Genomic DNA, 25,667 nt, shown 5'->3' with positions numbered 1-25,667 from the left:
CACTGGCAGGGTAATTCTATCTGTGTTTCATTCTGTGGTTTACACACAGACACGCATTCAAACACACAATACCCTATCGCACATGTTGCCATTATAAATCCCCCACCTGGGAGAACTTGACTCAGTATGAAGTACACTTACCTGACCTAGGGGCAATTTGGGGGGAATGGATAAGCGAGAGGAGGAGCGTTAGGTAAGTGGAAGACAGTAAGATAGAGAAGGAGGGAAAAGATAGGGTTCCTAAATGTGGGAAAGTGAGGAAAGGAAAGGAGATGATGGGAAAGGAGAGGAGTGAGAAGGAGGTAGGGAGAAAGAGAGAAGGAGAAAGGAGGTAGGGGAAAGGAAAGGAGTGAGAAGGAGGTAGGGAGAAAGAGAGAAGGAGAAAGGAGGTAGGGGAAAGGAGAGGAGGGGAGGCAGGCCCCTCAGCAGCATCTGGTCTCAAGTCTTCCTACTGAACTACTAGTCAACTACCCACACTCCCTCCTAAACCACATGGGGGGGGGGTATCGTCCTGTATCTCTAACATGCTAACACACAACCACACACACACACACACACACACACACACACACACACACATACACACACATATACACACACATATACACACACACACACACACACACACACACACACATATACACAAAAAGTGCCTCAATCAGCAGATAAAAATTGTGGAGAGCAGCTCTAACAAAGGCTCTCTGTCTTCCAGATACAGGTATGCTGATCATTTGGTTTCTATGGAAATAGGGTTCTTGATTTATGTAGGTATTGTATGTATTTCTGTTTAAAAAATATGCAGATACTGCCAATGAAACTGCCAAGTCAAGTAACTTCAAAACAAAAGTTTTTCTCTTGGATGTTATTGTACATCATATAATGTGCATTACAATAGCAGCAAAAGTATTGAGATGCCAGATGCTTCTTTCCACAACAAAACAAAAGCAACGTCAAGCTGGAACATTTTAACATTATGCAGATTTCGTCTTGAAGTCCATATGGGAGAGTTAGAGCCCTGTGATGTATACATAGAGCACCAGCATGAACAGATTTTAAAACAGCCTCATTAAGCCTGATAATTTCGTTGTGCGATATGGCCTTCTAAGGTCTAAAGTATACTGTTATTTTCCATAAAGCATTTCTCCAGTGTTCTAGGTTATATTTGGTGTTACATAAATGCCATTTGTTTTTTTATTCACTGTGTGGTGAAAAACAACACAAAAAACATTGTATGCAACATGACAGTCTGTCACCACTCAGACAGTTAATGATGTATTCAGAGTGTAGAGACTTACAGAGAGTAACATTCAAACCATAATGCATTATCAAATGCCACCATCGGTCAATCGCAAAACAAAACAACACAGGCTATTATAAGTTCCCTCTCCATTTTAGAGATGCTGTTAATCTGAAAAGAGACAGAGCTGATATGGGTTGCTTTAGAATACTTACAGTAAAAAAAATAAAAAATAAAAACACAAACTAGGCTTGAAATGCATGTTGGGGTTTCTGATAACAATGTCCACGGAACTAAAGTTTTTTTTTATTATAGCTTATATACTAGTAACCTTTTCCTTGCCAACAGGTTCACAGGGAATTCTCTGCACAGGACACCAGTCTATACCATAAACACAAAGAAAGTAAAAGAAATGCATGCCATTTAGCAGGAGCTATGTCCATAGAGATGGACAGTCTGGCGTCCTACTGTGTCAGAGCTACACGATCTGGAACCACCTTTTGCAGGGAACACACATACAGAACGCCCGTACCTGTTCTTCCTCTATAAATGAGGCCGTGTTCACAGAGGGAAGAATTGCTTCAGATGGAATGAGAATTAGTCTACGGTCCATTATTCTATAACACTGAATCACATTCAAGAATGACATGTCTATACTAAGAGTTTGTAGTACAGGACCACATGTCTGTAATAAGAGTCTGTAGTACAGGACCACATCTGTAATAATAGTCTGTAGTACAGGACCACATGTCTGTAATAAGAGTCTGTAGTACAGGACCACATCTGTAATAATAGTCTGTAGTACAGGACCACATGTCTGTAATAAGAGTCTGTAGTACAGGACCACATGTCTATAATAAGAGTCTGTAATACACGATCACATGTCTGTAATAATAGTCTGTAGTACACGATCACATGACTGTGATAATTTTAGTAGTAATGTTACAGACGACCTTAAGTCCATGATACTCACAAGAAAAACTTCTCATCCCAGACTGGGTTAAGGTTCCCAAAGATGGTCTTGGTTCGTCGTTTGGTCTTCCCCACCTGAACGGTTACATAGGGGTCACTAGAACCTGTTTTGTCCTTGGCCTGAAGACCCTGGGCACACATCACTGCAGGGCGGAAAGAGGACAAGGGAAGACAGTAAGAGAGGAGAGAGAGGGTGTGAGGGAGAGGGGAAGAGGCAGGGGAGACAGCAGGAGACAAGAGAGGGCAGGGGAGACAGGAGGAGACAAGAGGAGTCAGGGGAGAAAGATAAGTGGCAGGGGAAACAGGAGGAGACAAGTGGAGTCAGGAGAGAAAGAGAGGTGGCAGGGGAGACAGCAGGAGACAAGAGGAGTCAGGGGAGACAGGAGTAAGCAAGGCATTAACCACCATTTTGTTCTAACCCAGCAGTAAAAAACAGTCATACACAGTAACAATCTGCATACTAAATGCTTTTAATATTTAAGGCATGCGTTTATAACATTTTAGTATTGGGTATTTTATTAACATATATGAGCCTTGCATTATATGTTACATATAGTTTTGTTAAAGAGGTCAAGTGAATGGAGACCCTGGGGGGGTGGAATGGCGCTGTCATGGACGCACAGTCAAAAACACACATCTAACCTAATGGATTTTCATAAAATTGTAGTAATTTGCTTTCCATATATGTGGCTGTTTTCACTGCACAACAGTTAAAAATAATGTCGGTTTCAGTTCATCATCTATAGGTGTCATAATAGTATGTCCAGTAGAGCAGCCTTTTATGGTGGTGAATCACTTTACCAACAGATATGCGCAAGAGCCCAGTTCACCAGCATCGCACACACCTATCCTCAACCTCAGAGAGGAAGTAGTATTTCATAGGCCCATAAAAGGTAAAAGGACACTGCATATTAAATATGTATGAGTAACACTGTATTATTCATGGAACATAACTCCCCAGCCAGCAGCCCCTCTTTCCTCGCTCACAGAGACTGGTGGGCCAGGTTCTCAATCTTAAAGATGCCGCAGTTGAGAAGCTACAGCCTTGTGTTGCCCTGGGCAACAAGGAAATACAGTAAAATAGGAGATGGGCAGAGAGAGGTGGGGAGAAGGCCGATGTAGCAGAGGAGGACCGGGTGAGAGGATGAGGGGCTGGACGGGAGGACAGCGGATAAGATGGAGAGGGGATGAAAGGGGAGAGACAAGCGACATCCAGGGTCAGAAGTGAGTGGGAAAGGGAGAAGAGCTAGGTATGGAGAAGGAGATGGAGGTGTGGCAAGAGGTGGAACAAAAAGAAATAGGCAGTAGTTTTAATTTTGGAGTCTGTGTAATGCACCTTGTATTGTAAACCAGGTAGCTTGAACCCTAAATATTAATTAGCTGAAAGTCTGCATGTCTTCAAAAACATAATTTTTTTTACATTTCTAATGATTAAAGGGAGTGCCGGAGAGAGGGAGTTCATTAAGCCACTTTATTTCTTATGCCTTAGCAACATATACAACTCCACAGTTCTAGTGCTGGGATGTTGCAGCTAGCAGCAGAATGCTTCACGTCCCACTGTTGCCAAAGTGCTACACAATCAATGTGTGTCTGCGTTTATGAAATGAATAATAAATATATAAGGAGTCAATAAGTCGGTTCTAAAACGGGGAGTTCAATCAGGCCAGCAGATTGATGGGACTGGGAGGCTGTTTTTCTCTCTGTCTCTTGGGAATTGATTGAAACTCAAGAAATGGCAGGAATGCCAACTGGGCAAGAATACAGCTCAGCCCAGCTTAGTCTGGTCCAATTCAGCCCAATAGATCTATATTCTCTGTTCTCAGCCACACACACACACACACACTAGCAAACAGGAGGGTCACAGGATCAGCTACTAGAGATGCACGGGTCAACTGTCACCCACACCCAACCGCAATAGCCAATAACTGCAACTGCAGCCACTGTAGGTTATTAAGTGAAAATATGAGCCTCACACGCAATGCTAACCCACAAAAAAAGATTGCACTTAGCTTACGGCATAATGTCAGACCGGAATAGGTTATATAATGTACAGCTGAGGGACGCTCCAACTGTTCATATATTAAGGTACATCCAGACAGATATATTGGAGAGAAGTAGCCTAGTAAACAACAGCAAATGAACAAATATGGCCCCGAAAAGTGGACATAAAATATAACTAGATTGAAAGCTTGAACAACGATTCATGGCTAACACTTCAGAAATGATACTGCATTTTTTGACTGTGGCCGGAATAGCAGAGTTGCGTGTTCAGATGAGTAAGTAATACAGACTGGAGCCAATCGTATATGCCTTTCTGGGAAACTGAAAGGGTTGAGAGAGCAAGACTAATCAAATATACCTGGCACGGGAAAGGAATTAGCCAATCAAGCTTAGAGCAAATAACGCTTCACACAGAGTGTTGACAGATTACAAAATTAATTTAAAAAAACGGTACACTTGTACTCAAACCAATCCCCTCCAACCACTCTTTATCCAGAAAATATTGAATGACCATGCAAGCTGAAGATCATGACTTAACCCTCTCGCCACTATTAGATGCTTTCAAGATTGTGCCTCGCTGCAGGGAACAATGGCAGAAAATAGTACATTGGATCTGAAACAACTTATTATTCTTTAGCAAACCTGCATTAGACCACAGTGTTTAAGCTGTGATTTAAATCTAGGAGACTATACTTGGCAGTTCCCTCAAGTACAACCTGCAGTAGTAGCTGGTTAGGGGTTAGCGATTGTACTAGCCTGTGATGTTGATCTTGGCGGACCACTTGGAGGTCCCCTCTAGCACAGCTTGCTTGGCGGACTTCAGATGTCCGGTAAAGTCCTCTTTAGAGATTCCAAACATCTCCTGGATGACCTCAAACACCTCCGGTCGGTTCTTCTCCCGAATCTTCATCCTCTCCTTCATGGCCATGATAATGTTCTGGGTCTTGTCCTCTGCTCCGTGCTTGGAACTTTTCTCCACAGCTCCTAGAGCAACACACACACAGAAAGGCAATCAGGGGGACAGCACCGCATGTGTTTATCCAGTGTGTCACTTGGTGTAAATCATTTTTAAGAGGAGAAATAAAATTAATTACTTTTGAACATTCAAGACTATGTAGGCTCCATTTGAGAAAATCCTTATTTAGCAAAATAGCTAATCGTTGTAAACGTAATTGGTGTTGCAGTTTACAGACACTCTTGCAGTATTACTCTTATAGGGACAGAAGAACAGACTGGTTACCATAACTGTTTAGGGATTTAAAGGATATCGTAATGGCCAAATGTTTTAATAAATATAATTAATTAAGTTACAATACTACGTTAGTTGATTTAAAACTGGAAAATGAATTTGGATTTATTAAAATAACACAAATCAAGAAGAATTCTGTTAATTTCCCAAATTCCATCCCGCCATGATTAGATTACAATCCTTAAACCTACTTCCCTTGCAATAATCTGACTCCACCTCACTCCACCTTACAAATACAGTTTGTGCTTAGAATACAACCATGTAGAAAAAACCCAAACGGGAAGCCTGGAAATGATCCATGTTGATGACCCGCTAAAAAGGGATGGGAACCAACCAAATATATTTTTAACAGATTGTTATATATATTATATTGTTGGGAAATTACAGATTAAACCATCATCAGTGTATGCCTCATCAGTGTATACCATTTTTAATACAGAATTCAGTTTTCCCTGTAGATTTTCAGCTTTTCCCGGTTGATATTCCATTTGAGGGACATAACACTCATCTCCTGGTGGGGGAGGGTTCTTGAATTGTAACAGAGGTCCATTGAACCTGTTTTCAATTTAAATGACTCAGACCGCCAAGGCAGCCATAAAAACTGTGATTTTAGAGGTGTGTCTACACATGGTTACCTACACTGTCAATGTCTTTGTGTGACAGAGAGAGAGAGAGAGAGAGAGACAGAGAGCAGGGGATATAGAGAGTTTGCCTACTTGGAGGCCACACCCCCCCTCTCTTTCCTGTGTCTTATTCACCCTTTCCCTCTTTTCCTCTAAACAAGTTATCTTGCCGTTCATCTTTGGTTAGGTCATGACCTGCGACTGAGATTAGATTAAACATTTATCATCATTAGATTAGAACACTCTGAGTGTCTACCAAATGGCATTACTTATCCTATACAGTGTACTGGATTTGAACACGGACAATACGGGTACATAGAGCACCACATAGGGAATAGTGGGGCATTTAGGACATCCCCTGAGTGCTCCATCATTCAGAGTGGAGCTAATCCGTTTCAGAGTGACGACAGCCCTGCGGCTAGTGTGGCACACAGCGACAGTCAGCCAATCAGAACAAGCTATGATAAACCTCTAGACACTACCCAAAACATGACCTGCTACTACTGTGAAACACATGGAACCAGTGGGAATATACAGTATGTCGCAAAAGTGAGTACACCCCTCACATTTCTTGCAAATATTTGATTATATCTTTTCATGAGACAACACTGAAGAAATAGCACTTTGCTACAATGTAAATTAGTGAGTGTACAGCTTGTATAACAGTGTACATTTGCTGTCCCCTCAAAATAACTCAATATACAGCCATTAATGTCTAACAAAAGTGAGTACACCCCTAAGTGAAAATGTCCAAATTGGGCCCTAAGTGTCAATTTTTTATGTGGTCACCATTATTTTCCAGCATTGCCTTAACACTCTTGGGCATGGAGTTCACCATAGCTTCACAGGTTGCCACTAGAATCCTCTTCAATTCCTCCATGACGACATCACAGAGCTGGTGGATGTTAGAGACCTTCCGCTCCTCCACCTTCCGTTTGAGGATGCCCCACAGATGCTCAATAGGGTTTAGGTCTGGAGACATGCTTGGACAGTCTATCACCATTACTCTCAGCTTCATTAGCAAGGCAGTGGTTGTCTTGGAGGTGTGTTTGGGGTCATTATCATGTTGGAATACTGCCCTGCGGCCCAGTTTCTGAAAGGAGGGGATCATGCTCTGCTTCTGTATGATACAGTACATGTTGGCATTCCCTCAATGAATTGTAGCTCCCCAGTGCCGGCAGCTCTCATGCAGCCCCAGACCACGACACTCCCACCACCATGCTTGACTGTAAGCAAAACACACTTGTCTTTGTACTCCTCACCTGGTTGCCGCCACACACGCTTGACACCATCTGAACCAAATACGTTTATCTTGCTCTCATCAGACCATAGGACATGGTCCAGTAATCCATGTCCTTAGTCTGCTTGTCTTCAGCAAACTGTTTGCAGGCTTTCTTGTGCATCATCTTTAGAAGAGGCTTGATTCTGGGACGACAGCCATGCAGACCAATTTGATGCAGTGTGCGGCGTATGGTCTGAGCACTGACAGGCTGACCCCACACCCCTTCAACCTCTGCAGCAATGCTGGCAGCACTCATACATCTATTTCCCAAAGACAACCTCTGGATATGACGCTGAGCATGTGCTCTCAGCTTCTTTGGTTGACCATGGCGAGGCCTGTTCTGAGTGGAACCTGTCCTGTTAAACCGCTGTATGGTCTTGACCACCGTGCTGCCGCTCAGTTTCAGGGTCTTGGCAATCTTCTTATAACCTAGGCCATCTTTAAGTAGAGCAACAATTCTTTTTTTCAGATCCTCAGAGAGTTTTTTGCCATGAGGTGCCATGTTGAACTTCCAGTGACCAGTATAAAGGAGTGTGAGAGCGATAACACCAAATTTAACACACCTGCTCCCCATTCACACCTGAGACCTTGTAACACTAACGAGTCACATGACACCGGGGAGGGAAAAAGGCTAATTGGGCCCAATTTGGACATTTTCACCTAGGGTTGTACTCACTTATGTTGCCAGAGGTTTAGACATTAATGGCTGTGTGTTGAGTTATTTTGAAGGGACAGCAAATTTACCCTGTTATACAAGCTGTGCACTCACTACTTTACATTGTAGCAAATTGTCATTTCTTCAGTGTTGTCACATGTAAAGATATAATCAAATATCTGCAGAAATGTGAGGGGTGTACTCACTTTTGTGAGATACTGTATATGTGTGTGTGTGTGTGTTTCTGGGTTGCCCAGAAATAAGCAGACTTTAAATCAGGCTGGGAGGCAGAGAAATGTGTCAGTGAAAGCCAGCGACGGTCCGTTCGCTGTAAGGCTGGAGACATCATCAAACACAGAACACACACATGCCAGCTTGTGTTTTCTACGGGGAGTAGAATGTCCAGTGGTGCTGCTGAAAACAAACGCGTTGTAAAAGCAGGAATGTGCCATTCAGCACCATGGCAGTGGACAGCCACATACTGTAATCATGCTTGTGAACTTCAGCACCAGCGGACAGTCACAGCACTCCCCTTGTAAATTGGTCAGGATCAAAAGGTGGTCATAAAAAAAGATTTGTCCCATTGCTGCATTAAATCTGCAACAACATATTGAGGAATGTTGTGTGTGTGTGTATGAGAGAGAGAGAGAGAGAGAGAGAGAGAGAATGTGTGTGTGTATGCCATTCTGTGTGGATTTCCTTACTCTGTAGACAATCAGCGTTGAGTAGATCCTGGCATTTCTCGTGGCATTTGACGCCACATTCGGAACAGCGCATGCCCTGCCTGGCAATGCCCCAAAGCAGCCCCTCACACTCATGACAGTATGTAGGCGCCGTGGCCGTCCACACCTCGAAGTTATGAGGCGTCGTAGACGATATGGGGTAGATCAACGCCTGCAAAGTCTTCCTAAACACGTGTAGTTTCTGGTACAGACAATAGGAGAGAGGGAAAGAACAAACAGGTGATAGAATGAAAAAGGAAAAGGTGAAGGAGAGAAGGGGAAAAAAGGAGAGATGGAGAAGTTAAGAGAAGGGAGGGATGAAAAAGACAGAGTAGATTGTCTGAATTCTGTTTATAAAGTGTTACTATACAGAAACAAAGATCTTCATTCATACACACACACAGACACACAAAGCATAAATATAAAAAGGAAAGGCTAAATGTCAGAGTTCACTAAAGGTGATGCATCCCCAGGGTTAGTCCAGTCTCAATAAATCCTGGATGAGGAATAATCGCAAATGTCCCAGGGAGATGATCGTTAAAGGACAGGGTGTTGGATGTAGGTATTGATTTTGACTGGTGAGGGGGAGGGTTAGGTTTAGGGTCAGGTTTTCATTAAGATTTGTTAAGAGTGAAGGTTTGGGTAAGGATTCAAATGAAAATAAATAAATAAATAACATACTCTATAGTAGTTTTGTCAGACACTGGGATTAAATATAAGACCCTTTGAGTCAGAGTCAGGAGATAACTGCGCAATCTCCAACCACAAGGTCTTAACAACATGCAAAATGCACACAGGTTGGCTGGTCTGCATGTCTGTCTCTTTCGGCGTGGTCTGCAGCAGTTCTGACAGCTGTGTTATCATGACATCAAAGCTGAAGGTTTTATTGGAACAATATTATGTGTCACGTGTTTTCTGCTCTCGATTGGACATTGAGTTAGATGCATGAAATAGGATTGGTATGTTGTTATGCAAATCCAATAAAATCCAGATGCAACTTGGCTTCAAGCTAAATAAATTGCATCCAGATAGCTTTTTGTGGGATTGACCTAATACACTTTCTTTGTTCTGGGAGAGTTCTTTATGGAGATCAGCCTATCCAAACAAAATGCTTTACTGTGACGGGTAGAGACAGAGAGAGAGAGAGAGAGAGAAAGAGAGAGAGAGAGAGAGAGAAAAGGGAAGTGTATGCACGCGTGAGTGCACAGAAATCCCTGCAAGGATAATACAACAATCCAGACATTTTGGCCATCGTTGCTTTTGGGGTTAAGGAAAGTAGTAATTTTACTAGCTAACAATATTTAAGGTTCCCCCAATTATAGTTGAATGTAAAATGTGTAATCTTTGTGCATTTCTTGCGTCTGTGTGTGTGTGTGAGCGTGTGTGTGTGTGTGTGTGTGTGAGCACGTGTGGAAGTCTGCGTGTTAACACTGTGTTCAGCCATGCTTCTGGAGGATGAAAGCACAGGCTTGAATCCCAGCGGGTGATGTCAGTGTTGTGCTGAAGGAATCAGGAGGTCGGTGAATTTACAGCGTTTTGCAGTGTGTCAGAGAGGGCGGGAAACAAGGCACAGAAAGGTGACATACTGCCCTTCTCAAGATGACGATGCTTTCTCTATTGAGCACTCATTTCTCCTCCCTTACTACCTCCATGACTCCCTCCATCCCTTAGAACAATGACTGTAGTCCTTCAACCTGTCATCACACTGTCTCCCAGAGTTTCTGCAGGCCACCACAGAGGCTTCATGGCAACCTAACACACAGCCACAGGCTGCTAATGAAATGTCCAGCAATCCTTTCTCTCAATCACACACACACACACGCACGCGCACGCGCACGCGCACACAGTAATGTGAGAGAGGAGATGAGATGACTGTTGTTTTAATCTGAGGAGGTTGAGAGGAGGCAGATGTAGATGAGTGATCTCTGTGACATCACATGGCCCCAGGCCAGGACAGGAAACCCTCTCCATCATCTTATCTACAGGCTGGCTGCTGAGCCTTTAAACACACCGTGCACACACGCACACACGCACAAACACACACACACATACATACACCCACAAGCATCCACACACACATGCACCCACACCCATCCACACACAGATAGACTATAGACCAGGCTGTTAAGCCTTTAAACACACACAGTCCAGAGGAGGCTGCTGAGTCCTTTAAAACTATAGCCCAGAGAAGAGCCCAGGATAAGAGCATCTCCCTCTCCAATTCTCCCTTTCCTCTTCTCTTTCATCCCTCCATTCCTTCCCTTCTTCCTAAATCCCTCTTTAATCCAGGCCTGTCAGACTTGGATAACTATCAGGTGGGTCACATCCTTACTGTTACTTTCAGGAACAAAGCATGGCAGCTACAAGCTGTCATATGTTTGTGTTTTTGCTGCTAGCTACCTAGCTGTTGTATCTCTGACCAAGAGACCAAGAGAGAGAAAGAGGAAGAGAAAGAAAGTGACACGTCATGGCAGTTTTTATTGTTAATGGCCATTCGTCATAATGTGTAGTTAAAGTGCCTAGGCATGAGCTCAGAGGGCTAACACAGTCTTGAGGCAAGGAGATATATGACACTGGTTTAACCCAGTTTGTCACAAGGCCTCTACACAAGCCTCCCTGGATAGCAAGATACCATGACTGCAATTCATTACTGAATCTGACATTATATTTTTTTTGTACTGAAAATGAATGTTGATTTATGTGTTTTTTTAGGCATTGAATTTTATTACACGTAAATCCATTCCAAGTGGTGACAACTCCCAGAAGTGTCTTGCCAGCAACATGGCTTGTGGTCATCTCATTCTGTTATAAATAGTTTGGTGGGTGTTTGTGGTAAAGATGTCCTTTTTTTACTGGGTCCGTCAGACTCTTGGGAACCCTCTAATGTAAGGCATCAATGTGTTATAATGCATCTGACTTTTGCAGTGTTTGATATGAGTAAAAGGATCTAAAAATAAGATATTTGTAGTAGTTAACCATTTGAACTACAAAGGAGTATGTTTTACATTATAAAAAATGTTTTTATCAGAGGAACAAACTAATTTCTGCAGTTTTGTCCAGAACTACATAAATATTTCTTCAGAGTTGTTGTTGTTGTCTGTTTTCTGAAGACACAAAAACAAGGTAGGAGGTAGAAACTAACGTAATATATTACTTCCAAGGAGTGTATGCTGGATTTTGTTTGTTTCTTTCAATTGGTATCCAACTGAAACCTTTACAACTTGGTAAAGGGAGATCTAACAAATTACAGACCTAATAAATCAATCAAGCACGAGGTAAGAGCGAAAACCTGCAGACACTCAGCCCTCGGTGGAACCAGTTCATTACTTAAACTAGGTCTCTAGAACAGGGGAAATCTCATCTTAAGCTACGAGGTCCAGAGCATGCTGGTTTTCTGTTGTACCTCATCATTAATTATAGTCCCTGATTAGAGGGTTGTAATGAAAAAATTGAACGCCGCTGATTTTGAGGGCTCCACAGTTTGTTATCAATCAAATGTAAGTACCTTTGCAGTCAAACTGTAAAAATGAAAATGGAAGACCACTTAAAAAGCAATATAAAGTAATATTTTAGTATATTCTGATTGCCCATTTTATGTACTGTATGCGTTTTACAATGCATGTTAAACACCACTGAAGTAAAAGCAAATGTCATTGGAATAAAAAATGTTTTTCATGGTTCCATATTCTAGGACTAAAAATCTAAGCTTTGGAGCTGGAAGCTTGCAGCTGACGCCCAGCTACCATCCCTGTCCACAACGCCCTAGCAAACTGCCAGCCTAATAGAGGGTAATAGTATTCATTGCTGCCCCTAGTGGCCGGTTCTGAATCAGGGGAACTGGACAAATGTAACATTCTTCAGAGATATAAACTTGGCAGGATCCCCAAACCAGTACATTGTCCAGTCAATGTGGAGATGTCCAGTTCTTTAGACGGACACACAGATGCCCTGCCTGATCTTTCTGCTCTAAGATGCAAAGCAGAGAGGAAGATAGAGAGAGAGAGAGACAAAAGAGAAAGAGAGGAAAAAAAGAGAGGAAAAGAGATGTGAAAGAGATGGTTGGGAGGGCACATCTGTACTGAGTAGACTTGTTTGTCCCTCTCACTGCTGCTGGGTAAATGACAATATAGAAACCAAACTGCCAGGCTTACTGTAATGCCTCCTCTCATCTCCTCATCTCCTATCCTTTCTTCTCCTCTCCTCTCAGAAGCATATGGGTGTAAACAGAGTGATCTGATATACAGTTCTCTTAGGGATGTTCTCTCATCGACTTAATGCAGCGGATAAAACACCAACATCTGTTCGTCCTACTTAAAACCATGACACAATCTGCAGCTACCCAAAGGACTGCTACTGTCATATGCAGCTGCACTCAGGACAACAAGTCCCACAATCAGCAGCTGTATTTAACACTACAATTCCCATCTACAGACATACTAAGGACTACAGTTCCCACAATACACTGCTACATTTTAATTAACTGCAACTTATTTTTCCAACATCTCCTCAGGGGCCTCTAGCCATCCCTTGTATTTTAGCCATTACAGTGCTAGCACACCTTTCTAGTTAATGGCCAGAACAAAAATATGTAATGACTGTAAGTCTCAAAGGGGAATTTGGAAAGCAAAATTAACTAACTGGAGTGGAATAATACAATAATAAACGACTTTACTTTAATAATACAGTATAACAACATTACCTATAGTACACGTTAATGTATTAATGCTACCTACAGGTTATTGGTACTGGGCCATTTCTGTGGTGAACAGGATTGGTGCTACACTGCATTACCGCTACAGCATTAGTGCCATTAGACCATTTAGTATCCCATTCAACTGTCTTGATTTATTTAGTGGGAGGAATGGCGAGAAGGAGGGAGGGAGGGATTGCAATCAATTAAAGCATAAAGCTCTGGAGGTCAAGGGAAAAGGAAGACAAATTCTACCTCCATCGATTGAGACATTCGGGTCTCTCTCTTACGCGCTCCCTCTCTCTTTCTCGTTATGTGATTCTTGTGCGTCACAGCAGTGTTCATCATTAAGCACATTGTCTCTCACCATGGCTGTCTGTCTACCTGTTCATTTCTCCAGTACTGACAAGCTCCTTTAGCTAATCTAGTCTTTACAGTGATGAAACAGGCAAATCCAGTTAGACTCTACAAACAGGCTACTGATGGAAATTTGTCTCTATAGCAATGAAATAGGGTAATTAAGTTGGACCTTCTAGCTAATCTATTTCTTACAGACATGCTACTTTAGGTCCTGGATAGTTCCAGTACAGCACTACATGCAGTTTTTATGACAATCTGTGAACACACACAGAAAAAAAAAAAAACAGGTGTCAAAGTGACAGCCTGAACACGCTGGAGGGCTGTCTGTACCTGTCAAAGCCCCTTACCCCCCAGCTCTGTGTTCCCCTGACACACACACACCTACACGCATGGACACTCACACATAACATCTGTTTACATTTGGATGATCTGATTGGTCAGTCATTTGCATGTAAACCGTACATCGGGTGACCTACCAGGTCCTCGTTGTTCAGGGTCGATCTGGTCACCAAGGCGAACGAGATGCCTGCCTTTCGAGCAGCCAGAGTCTGATGGGGCGCCAGAGAAAGAGAGAGGGGAGACAAGAGATTGGAAGATTCTTGTTGCGTTACAACAGTATTGTCACAAGTAGCAGCCACGGAGGGTCAAGCACATCCTAATGCTGAAATGTACTTCTGTATCCCTTAAGTGTCTGCCACACAGGCCACTGTCTGCTCCTCACTTTCAGCTAGTCTCTGTGATTGTGGACCCCTGTAGAGCAGCCATCACCATGCATTCCCATTGGTGCCATACTCCTTATTTAAATACTTTTCATCCAAGCCCCAACGACCCTGGTCAAATGTAGTGCACTCTATAGGCAATAGTGTGTCATTTGGGAAACAAGTCTCCATGCTTGAGTTTTTAACAGAGAGAGACGAGCCTTGTCTCTCTGTGATCAGTTAAAATGCATTGCCACCGAGACCAACATCAGCTTTAACTACAAAATAAGCTTTGTTTCCATGCATATCGTACATCAGGGATATGAAAGCGTTGGTCCGCCAGTCAGGCTAAAACCACTGTTGAGTTTCGTTAGAACAATTAATGTACAATTTAGATATTTGGTTATGCGTTTATTTTTAAGTGACAGTCCATGTAAAAAATATATTATTATATATGGTTATGCGTTTAATTAATTTTACTATGTTACATTTTGTAAAAAATTTAACATAGTAGACTTTTAGTACTTATGACTTCCCACGACAGAATTGTCTCTCTCCCCCATGGCAGATTAAGTAGAATTGTATGGCAGTGTAAAATTCTCTCTGTTGCCTGGAAAAAATAATTTAACTGAAGAACATTTTCTTTAAAACTGTAACAATTAGTTTAGAGAGAGATTAGAAGCTGCACTATCTCAGTTAGTCTGGTCTGTGGCCTCTGTTCGTTGATTGGTTTGTCTAGTTTGTTTAATAAGGTTGTGAACACGCTCTCTTCTCTCTGTGGCCTCTGGCTCTCCTTTCAGGGACGTTGACTGAGGGAAAAAAGTCTAAGTTTCACAAACGAATCTTTATCTTCTTCGCGGCTCTGCCCATAACAGACAAACTGAGAAGAAAAGGGACTAAGTTACAAAGTAATCTGTTTTCACGGCGGTCCCATACCCCACCATCAGAGACCACACTGCAGAACTGGCTTCAAATATTATATTATTCAAATAATTTGATTTATTCTTCCTGGAGTGACAGGTATTCTGGGACAAGGGTTTGCACTATGGACTATTCCTTTGGTCCATTGAGTGAGGCCGTCTCAATCAAACATAAAGTAACAGAAATAATTTCAAAGAGTGTTTGAGCATGCAGGTCTCTCATAGACACATTTCTTCCATCTCCAGAAGAGTTAATCTCTACAGAGCTTCTTGGTCATTACTAAGGCCACAACAATATGTCACAGAGTCAAATAAACTGGGTTTTGAAATGTTAACGTAAAAGGATTTGACTCACCATAGCCTGATGGTTTCCAAGAGACGCAATGAAAAAAACAAAACAAAGGGATGTAATTAGAAGCTGTATGTCTGGGAAACAGACATCCTAAACGGCACCCTGTCCCCAGTGCAGTGCACTTCTTTTGGTCAGAGTCTTCAGGCTCTGGTCCAAAATAGTGCACTTTAAAGGGAAAGTGTGTCATTTGAGACGGATTGATTTCGCACGTAGAATATCCACTTCGTTGAACAGAGCTTCATAACGAAGACAGTCTGCTGCCATGCATTACAGGTCAGCTCTATGGAACCAGTCATCTCAGTCCTTGAGAGTCACACAATCTATAGAATAATGTACATGTTCATGCATTAAACATTACCGAATTGCATTCATGCTTGGTATTTCTAGTTTCAATCTCTGTACATGTATAGATCCAAGTGTGTTTTTCCTGACCAGACTTGACCATGAGATAATCGCCAGCTAGCCATCACTCGCTCAGAGTTTCTCGGTCAAGTCAAGTGGTCAGGGAAAGACTACTGGCTCCATTTCTGTAAGATGAAGCATTTGGTATTAATATTTTCCGCTGTCTCTTCTGCACGTAAGTAAGTGTGGCGGACACACCAACAGACAAACACCAAACAGGACAGACGGGTACACGCAGGTACGATTACAGTGAAGCCAGTTGTACTGTACGCCACTGACTCACAGACAGTCCACTAACTAACATAATACATTAAATAGTCACATTAATGTCCTGAGTGTGGAGAGAAGGAAGATAAAGGGAGATACACACTTATCATTACACTAGAGGACAGCCGAGTCCTACTGTACATCTATCTGTATGTGCTCTAGCCAACTCCCATAAAGAATCGTGTCGTGGGAACAGGGCCCATACTGTATGCTATGTTGGCTAAAGCACATGCAGATCTGGACCAGGTTGATATCAGAGGAACTTAAGAATCTGGACCAGGTTGATATTAGAGACGCTAACAAATAGATAGGAAAATGCAGACACGGACAGCTGACAATATTGACTCAGTCTTTACCATCATCTAGCCCGGGGGCGGCCAATCCTGCTGCTGGAGAGCTACTGCAGTTGCAGATGTTTGCTCCAGCCTTGCTCCAACTAACACACCTTTCAGCTCAATGTAGGCGCAGACAAAGCAGCTGTTTTGGAGAACCAGGTGTGTTGGAGCACGGCTGGAGCAAGAAACAGCAGGCAAAGCTATTTCGCAAGTCATCATTATAACCAGTTCATAAAAGAACGACTGTGGTTTTAATGTGTAATGATGTCATGTTAGCTGAATTTACGTATCAATAGCTGTTTGGTTGTAATCTGGTTATAACAACACAATTTAAAACAGATTCTCCCACTGGAAATAACGGACGTGCTGCAGTGCATGTGTAACTCACACTATGGAAAACACTCTCATTATAATCAGTAAAATAAGCTGTTCACCAGTTTTGCCCGCTGGGAAACCCATCCTGATCTCCAGATGTAAATATGTCAGTGTAATATTGCTAGATAAAACGTGCAATCTCGGGTTGCAAAGACGTGCCCTGCGCACATTTCCATGTGGAGGTCGGTTTGGGAATCCTGCATGCCCAGTAGTTCTCCGGGTGTAAGGCCGGCCGGCCGAGGTCTAGCCCTGTCTGCAGCCCAGCTATGGTAAAGTGCCATGGCCATGGTGTTATGTGGGTTCAGCCATGTTTGGAGTAGCCATAGGCTCTGAAAGCAAAGGGATGTAGGAGGGATGCCACCTCTACATGAACCCAGAGTGTTGATGTAAGTTTAAGTGGCTAACATGCACTGTTATACCCCTAAGGTTACTGCAAGCATTAGCAGGTAACAGGAAAACTTGAGTCAAGCATTACATACTAAAACCCTGAGTCCGGATGGTACTGAGTGTAGAGTTATTGAGCTTTGGCTAAAGAAGTCATTTTTTAAATGAGATTTTCTTTAAATTATTTTTGCACCCCACTGTGATTGGTGGGGATCCCTCCTGTCCCAGCCAACAAGATTGCTGTTGCTGCCCTGAAGCAATCACACAGCCAATGGGGGACGCTGACAGAGGAGAGGCATGAGAGGGGGAACCAATTATAACAGAGATTACTGACTTCATCCGGGTGGGTGTAAAAGGCTTTTTTTTGCAGCATTGCTTTTACAATGATTTAAAGCCTCAGAACAGTTAAATCAGAAATCAATGAAGTCCTCAGATAGATATATTTTTGGGTTGAGTTGTCAACATTTCAAATAGTATCAGTTAATTGTCTTGTTTGTTTGAGTCCTACCTGCAGAGCAGTTAAAATGTCAAGGTTTCAGCTTGAAGCGTTCGCCTGAAATCTGACAACTCACTGAAAAATATCTCCCATAGCTGTTATGGGTTTGTGTAAGGAATGGTAAATATCAAATATACACGCAAAACCCCAGAAACAAGGATGACAACCTCATACTCACCAAGACATTGTTGGTTATTAATTTTCATGAGAGATATGGACAAATACAGCATCAACTCATGTTGTTCACTGTGATATAAACAGTTATCAGAAACTAGATATGGCTTTAATTAACATCAAGGTAATATTATAATCTCTACCAGATGTACTTTTTGCCAGGAAGGAATTTTAAATATTTGATTTGGAGAGAGAACTAGCAATTCCTAATGAGAGCTCAATATGTCTGTTACAGAAAATTCCCTTAATTATTAGTACAACTTATGTAAAGGATAATTATTTTATATCTACATATAGCCACAACCTAATAAAGATAATTATATATTTATGAATTATGAAAAACAGACATTGAAGCACAAGACTTCACAAACAAAATATCAGCATTACAACACTAACACATCACTATCACAACTTATGTTTCTATTATTATCATTAGAAGCATGAATACTAAATACTATAATTATCATTACTGCTATGACTACAACTAATATTACCATGACTACTATTACTACTGCTATTTCTACTACTATTACTATTTCTACTACTACTACTACTACTACTACTACTAGTATTACTATTTCTACTACTACTATTACTCCAACCGTTACTATATGAGAAGTTATGACAAGCACTACCACTAGTACTACTATTAGTTTTTAGTGCACTATAAAGTAGATAGGATATCATTGGGATGTATCCTTGGGAAAACGCTCCACTATTCTACACTACAGACGTAAAAATACCATAACTTGAAATACAGCCCAGCCCTCAGTGTAATCTGACACAATCTGTTTCGCGTAAAACAAACTGTTGAGTCCCGTCAACGTGTTGAAACCCTCGCATTTAATAGTAATGCTCTCTCACTCTCCCACTAACCAAACTGCAAGAAGACTTACAACAGGCTAACAGCTACATATCCCAAAGCTTACTTCCTAAATGGCACCCTTTTTCCCTTTGTTTGTGCACTACTTTAGACCGGGGCCCAGACGGCTCTGGTCAAAAGCAGTGCACTACGCAGGGCACAGGGTGCCAATCGGGACGGACCCGGCACACAGCCCGCTCCAACGTCGGGCCAGGGGCGCCACAACACAGCCCCCCCCCGTCAGGCTGGTGCCGCGTCTGCCCACACGCAGAGGCAGTAAGATAGTCCGCCAATCTGCTACAATATAAATCACGCATAACCTTGCGGAGGCGCATAACTCACCAGGTCTCGGACAATAGGTACAGTCCTCTTGCGGCGTAAATCTGGCATGCTGTCAATGCCGTAAAGAATGCAGCCGGCTCTGTTGGAAGCAGACAGGTTTAAGGCCTATTAATATCATAATAATGCCGTGTAGAGGGGGACATTACCGGGCTAAACAGTGCGAGGTTGATTTAAGAGGTCTGGCAAACACACAGGTCATACGTCATGCTCCCATCTCTCCCTCCGGAGTTCCCAGAAGCCCCGCTAACCCGTCCGCCCTACAAGGCCCAGGCTGGGCTTCCTCTGGCCAGCTTGGGTCGTCTTTTCCTTTTCCGCCCACGCGGGCTTCGCATATTTGAACGGGCAATATGAGACGTTTGTCCGTGTCCTTTAAATGTTGAATGTGTCCGCGGCCTTTAAATGTTGCGCGGGCCGCCGCTCTCGCTCGCTGCCTATATCCGTGTCTTTCTCTCTCTGTCTCAATCGGTGTCGCTCTGTCACTGGGGGGGTAGCAGGCACCCCCAGCAGGTGAGAGGAGATGCTTGGCAAAAAAGAGACGGGAGACTACTGCGAAACTGGCGAGAATGGCTTTAGATATCACTGGAGAGTTTTGTGCGTGTGATATGTTAATGTAGGAGTCATTTCATGCGTGTCCGTATGTGTGCTTGTGTCTGTGGGTCTTTGTACGACCGTCTGTTCGTGTGTAAATGCAAAGTTCGTGTGTATGTGTCTCTGAGGGCCGTGGTGGTCAGGTGTGTGTCTGTGTGTGCGGCTGGGTAAGTGGGTCTGCTCCAGTTCCAGCTGCTTCATAGACCAACACCAGCTGGCGGGGCAGAAGCCAAGGGCAGGGGTCCAGGTCAGTGTCAGGGGGAGAGAGCCCTGGGGTGAGAGACTGGAGGTGGGACGATGGAGGAGCGAGGCTGAAGGATGGAGGCCTGGCGAGAGAGGCTTATGGAAATAAACTGGGGGGTCAGAGACTGCAGAAGGGAAGCATGTGGGGAGTGCCTTGGTATGGGGAATGAAAAGACAGAAAAAATGGGGATAGAGGTTTGGGAAGAAAGATTTGGACAGAGAAACTAAGAACAGAGACTAGGCAGAGAGAGACAACAAAACTAACACAAGGTACTTAAGTGTTCTAGATTACGTCAGCCTTAACAACAACAATCTATATCTTCATTGTTGGACACAGTAAATGCTGTATAGCGGAAGTTACTAATGCTTCTTAAAGCATCGTTAAACATAGGTGATGTGAAATGTGGTCTCTTGGGTCGGCCTGGAAGCCTGAGGGTTCAGGGCCAAATGGGTTCACCTGCCCACAGAGGCATTAACCATTCTGCTTTAACACACAGACATGACTCATTCATCAACAGAGAGAGACATGCGTGAACACAGGCTAGCAGGCTGGCACACAACACAACTGTACCACAGACACACACACACACACACATGTCTCAGTGTGTTTTACAGGATCCATAAGATGTGTGTGTTGTGTGTGTCGCAGGGTCCATATGGTGTGTTTGGCATGGTCCTTTGGGTGTGTGTGTGTGTGTGTGTGTGTGTGTGATTGTGTGTGTGGCAGTGTCCATATGGTGTACTATGGTCCATTGGGTCATTGTGTGTGGCATGATCCATATGACTCTGGTCAAAAGAAATGCAAATAAGAGTATTTTAGCTCAGCAGGCTTTGGGAGACTGAGCCCAGTTTGGTGCATGTGTGCTATTCAAACGACACCCTCTCCTCTTTTTGGTTCATTCATTTTGACCTGGGTGCACTATGTCCAAACTAGGGTGGCAGATGTCACTCACCCTCCAACAGCCTGTAGGCCCAGCACTTTGGGATCCAGCACATTGAGAGGCTGCAGAGAGGGGAGGAACAGTCAGAATATCAGACCCAGCTAAACATAACAGGACACGCAACCACCCACACACATGGCATACAGAGAGGCAGCACACACACAAACGCACACGGTACAGACACACAGTGAACATGCCCAATTTGGTATTATACATCTGGAGGTCCTATCAGGAAAACAGTAAGAAAGAAACTACAATAGGAGGAGTGGAACTGTGTCTTTCTGTGTGTACGAGCAGGCATGTATGCACGTGTGTGTGTTAGTGTATGTGTTTGCGTGCGTGTGTGCGCGTGTGTGTAGAGTAGTACACAGATACATGGAGTGGAGAGCCCCCTCAGGGTTAGTTGAGAATGATTCAATGTCAATGTAATTTCCTGAGCGGGTATTCAACACCGCTTAGGGACACATTCAGTTTTGCAGAATTCCTTCCTCTCGGATTTGTCCTCCGCCGAAAACAGACACATTAAATACACACTCGTCCACAACCATGCATGGACACATTCACACACGCACTTAGTACTTCCAACAACACCAGCACCCACAGAGTGTCCAAAAAACAAGAGATTAGGAAACATAAGCATTCACTAGAAAATGACCATAAGGCACATGCAACACTATGCAATTATGAAATGATACTCATACTACACGCACAAACACACACCACACACACTACATACAGACAAATATTATGTGCACACACATACTACATACATACACACTGAACACATAAACTACACACACATACACACACACATACTGGATACACACTACCAACACACATACTGAATACGACATACACATACTACACAGGCATTTACAAACATGGATGGGAAATCAAGTGGGTCAACGTGAATTAAACACGATTTTAAACCTTGTTGTCTGGCGGAGGTTTTTCTGAAAAGAGAAAGAAGAAAAGAATCACAGATTGTAAGACAAGAGCTTCTCAAACAGCCTGGAACTACATAGAAGAAGACTCCGGAGATGGGGTTCTGTCTCTAAATACATACAGTTTCATAAACTATATAAGGTATAAAAGAGTATAATTCTATATATACTTATGGTAAATATAAACTAATACAGTATGTATTTCTATATATCTGTGTGCTATCAGTTGTACTATGGTGGAAGATGCATTGCAAAAGCAACACCAAGGCCAGAGGTTCAGTTCCCACAAGGATCACATAGGCCCAGAAAACATGCACTTCCTGGTCTTAAGTGTCTTTGGATTAAAAAACAATCAGCTAAATTAAAGGATCAACATGCTTTAGAACCGAAGAGATGTTGCAGCTTCTTTGACTGCTGTTTTTCCCAGCAAATGTACTGTATGAATAGATGGAGACCGTCAGTCTGTGCCTGAGGGACAGTGACTATGAATAGATACCTAACAGTAGTGTAAAAGAAATCATCCATTTTGGGACCATACAATATACAGTAAAAATACCAATTGACAGGATTAAATGGGCACTGTGTAGAATTGATTGTGTTGGGGGAGTAAGGGAGTAGGGTGTCTTACTTTCTTTATGTCCTGTTCTGTTTAAACTTAAGAGGACCTGAGCCCTTAGACCACATCTCAGGACTACCATTCCCGAAGGACTCGTAGCTGTCCCTGTCCAAAGACCTCCTGGTTGGGTTTTAGATCAAGTAGCAGACCATACCTGACAATTCTAGCTGCCACTCCACTGGCAACACCCAGATTGTCCTTGTCCACCTGCTCATGTAGCTGGCTTGGATTATCTTTTATAGATTTATGCATTTATGTGCACATTAATTTATTAATTATTAAAAAAATATTAAAATCTGCACCCAACACTGCCAAAAGAGAACTGGCCACCCCTCAGACCCTGGTTCCTCTCTAGGTTTCTTAAGTTTCAGCCATATTATGGAGTTTTTCCCAGTCCCTTTGCATCAGCCCTGCTCTTGCCTGTTCTTTGGGCTTTCAGGCTGGATGTTTTGTAAAAACACTTTGTGACAACTGCTGATGTAAAAATAAAAATAAATGTGATTGATTGATTGGAGTGTCCTGCCTCTAAACAACACAACTTCTCTCCTCCACGTCTTCCCTTACAGAAGGGAAGACGTGGAGGACCAGAATAGTATTAGTTAGTCCAGGTCGGTTTAGGGTGGGAAGGATAATACTGTGTAAAGCAAGTACAAGGAGATTACAGTACAAGTCACTGAAAACTGAAAGACAGGCCAGCAAGAAAGTGAAAATGGGGAATATCTCAGGCATTCTGATACATTTTGAAATTTTGCATTTATGCTAATAGTACAGTAAAAATATTGCCTCATACCACATAAGTATTACCCCTTTAATTTTAATCATACCAACATATCATGTATTCTCATCAACACTGTAAGCTAATAAGCAGATGGAAAATCAGGAATGCTTTATTCAAGGTTTTGGAGATTTTTTGGTTTAACTGACAGAAGGTGAAGGTGTTGAACACAATGTTAACTCTATGCCTTTCCTTAACCCAAACAAAATGTACATTTTGTGTTCTGTCTGTCAGATATAACTACATTATACTTTATCAAACAGGACTACACTGGAAGGTGCATTCTACGTGTTGAACCATTGATTAAAGTATTGAAGACAGGGCTACACAGTACAGGATATTCTAATGATTTTACTATTGATCTGCCACTGGTAAGTGTCTGAATAATCAAGATCAAATACTACTACACATTAAAAAACATCAGTCAGTTATACACTGTGCTGAGTACCAGCAGCATAGCCCCCTAAATCCTACCGCTGGCTTGCCTCTGATGCAAACCAGGGTGGTTCCTGGACGGTACTGTATGGGAGGAATAGATGCTGCTGGATTTAGTACTGGAGGGCCAATAAGGGGTCCTCTTCCCTCTGGTCTAAAGCACAAATCATAATCTGTCCTAGCTACTTTACCAGCCGCTGCCTTATGTTGCCGTGGCCAACTATTCCTCCACAGCTTTAAATTGGCTCACACACCTTCTTCCACCATAAAAACTAAAATGTACGTTACTCTGGATAAGACAGAAAAATTATATAAATGTAAATTTCAAATATAGAAGTTGACAGAGAGGCAGGCCGTGAGACGGCACATTGTTGCATGGCAAACAGCTATTTAAAAGGGTACCTACAGTGGATATAAAAAGTCTACACACCCGTGTGAAAATGCCAGCTTTCTGTGATGTAAAAGAATGAGACAAAGATGAATCATGTCAGAACTTTTTCCACTTTTAATGTGACCTATAATGTGAACAATTCAATTGAAAAACAAATGAAAAATAAAAACCTTACAATAACCTGGTTGCATAAGTGTACACACCCTCTTATAAGTAGGGATGTGGCTGTGTCCAGACATAACCAATCACATTCACACTCATGTTAAATAGAAGTCATCACACACCTGCCATTTTTTAAAGCGACTCTGATTAATCACAAAGTTCAGCTGATCTAGTAGGTTTTTCCTGACATTTTCTTAGTTGCATCTCAGAGCAAAAGCCATGGTCCGCAGAGAGCTTCCAAAGCATCAGAGGGATCTCATTGTTGAAAGATATCAGTTAGGAGGAGGGTACAAAATAATTTCCAAGGCATTAGATATACCATGGAACACAGTGAAGACAGTCATCATCAAGTGGAGAAAATATGGCACAGCAGAGACATTACCAAGAACTTTCCTCCAAAATGTATGAAATGACGAGAGGAAAATTGGTCAGGGAGGCTTCCAAGAGGTCTACAGCAACATTAAATGAACTGCAGGAATTTCTGGCTAGTACTGGCTGTGTGCTACATGTGACAACAATCTCCCGTATTCTTCATATGGCTATGTGGTAGGGTGGCAAGACGGGAGCCTTTTCTTACAAAAAAAAACATCCAAGCCCTGCTGAAGTTTGCAAAAATAAACATCAAGTCCCCCAAAAGCACATGGGAAATGTGTTATGGTCTGATGAAACCAAGTTTGGCCATAATTCCAAAAGGTATGTTTGGCGTAAAAACAACACTGCACATCACCCAAAGAACACCATACCCACAGTGAAGCATGGTGGTGGCAGCATCATGCTTTGAGGCTGTTTTTCTTCAGCTGAAACCGGGGCCTTAGTTAGGGTGGAGGGAATTATGAACAGTTCCAAATACCAGGCAATTTTGGCACAAAATCTTCAGGCGTCCATTAGAAAACTGAAGGGGAAGTTCACCTTTTCAGCACAACAACGACCCAAAGAACACATCCAAATCCACAAAAGCATGGCTTCACCAGAAGAAAATTAACGTTTTGGAATGGTTCAGCCAGAGCCCAGATCTGAATCCAATTGAACATCTGTGGGGTGAACCGAAGAGGGCTGTGCACAGGAGATGTCCTCGCAATCTGACAGATTTGGAGCGCTTTTGCAAAGAAGAGTGGGCAAATATTGACACATCAAGATGTGCCATGCTAATAGACTCCTACCCAAAAAGACTGAG

General features: G+C 42.6%; 1 protein-coding gene across 5 annotated transcripts in view; it reads right to left on the bottom strand.

Annotated features, from left to right (window-relative positions):
- Positions 1-25,667, bottom strand: part of LOC105022641 (protein unc-13 homolog C) — a 151,006-nt gene that overhangs the window by 68,001 nt on the left and 57,338 nt on the right. For 4 of the 5 annotated variants that reach the window (XM_034296733.1, XM_010891248.4, XM_013137480.4 and 1 more), the window contains exons 3-10: positions 22,101-22,123; positions 21,183-21,232; positions 19,399-19,477; positions 15,765-15,770; positions 14,268-14,339; positions 8,724-8,943; positions 4,967-5,194; positions 2,211-2,352 (exon numbers count right to left, since the gene is read on the bottom strand). In XM_034296733.1, coding sequence (XP_034152624.1) covers positions 2,211-2,352; positions 4,967-5,194; positions 8,724-8,943; positions 14,268-14,339; positions 15,765-15,770; positions 19,399-19,477; positions 21,183-21,232; positions 22,101-22,123 — 820 coding nt within the window. The remainder of the gene's footprint in view (positions 1-2,210; positions 2,353-4,966; positions 5,195-8,723; positions 8,944-14,267; positions 14,340-15,764; positions 15,771-19,398; positions 19,478-21,182; positions 21,233-22,100; positions 22,124-25,667) is intronic. The other variant, XM_010891250.4, reaches the window with a different exon arrangement.

This window comes from Esox lucius, chromosome 2 (assembly GCF_011004845.1).
Source record: "Esox lucius isolate fEsoLuc1 chromosome 2, fEsoLuc1.pri, whole genome shotgun sequence".
In the NCBI taxonomy this organism is placed as follows: domain Eukaryota; kingdom Metazoa; phylum Chordata; class Actinopteri; order Esociformes; family Esocidae; genus Esox; species Esox lucius.
Note: the sequence above shows the minus strand (reverse complement) of the source record. Positions and strands in the feature narration are given on the sequence as shown.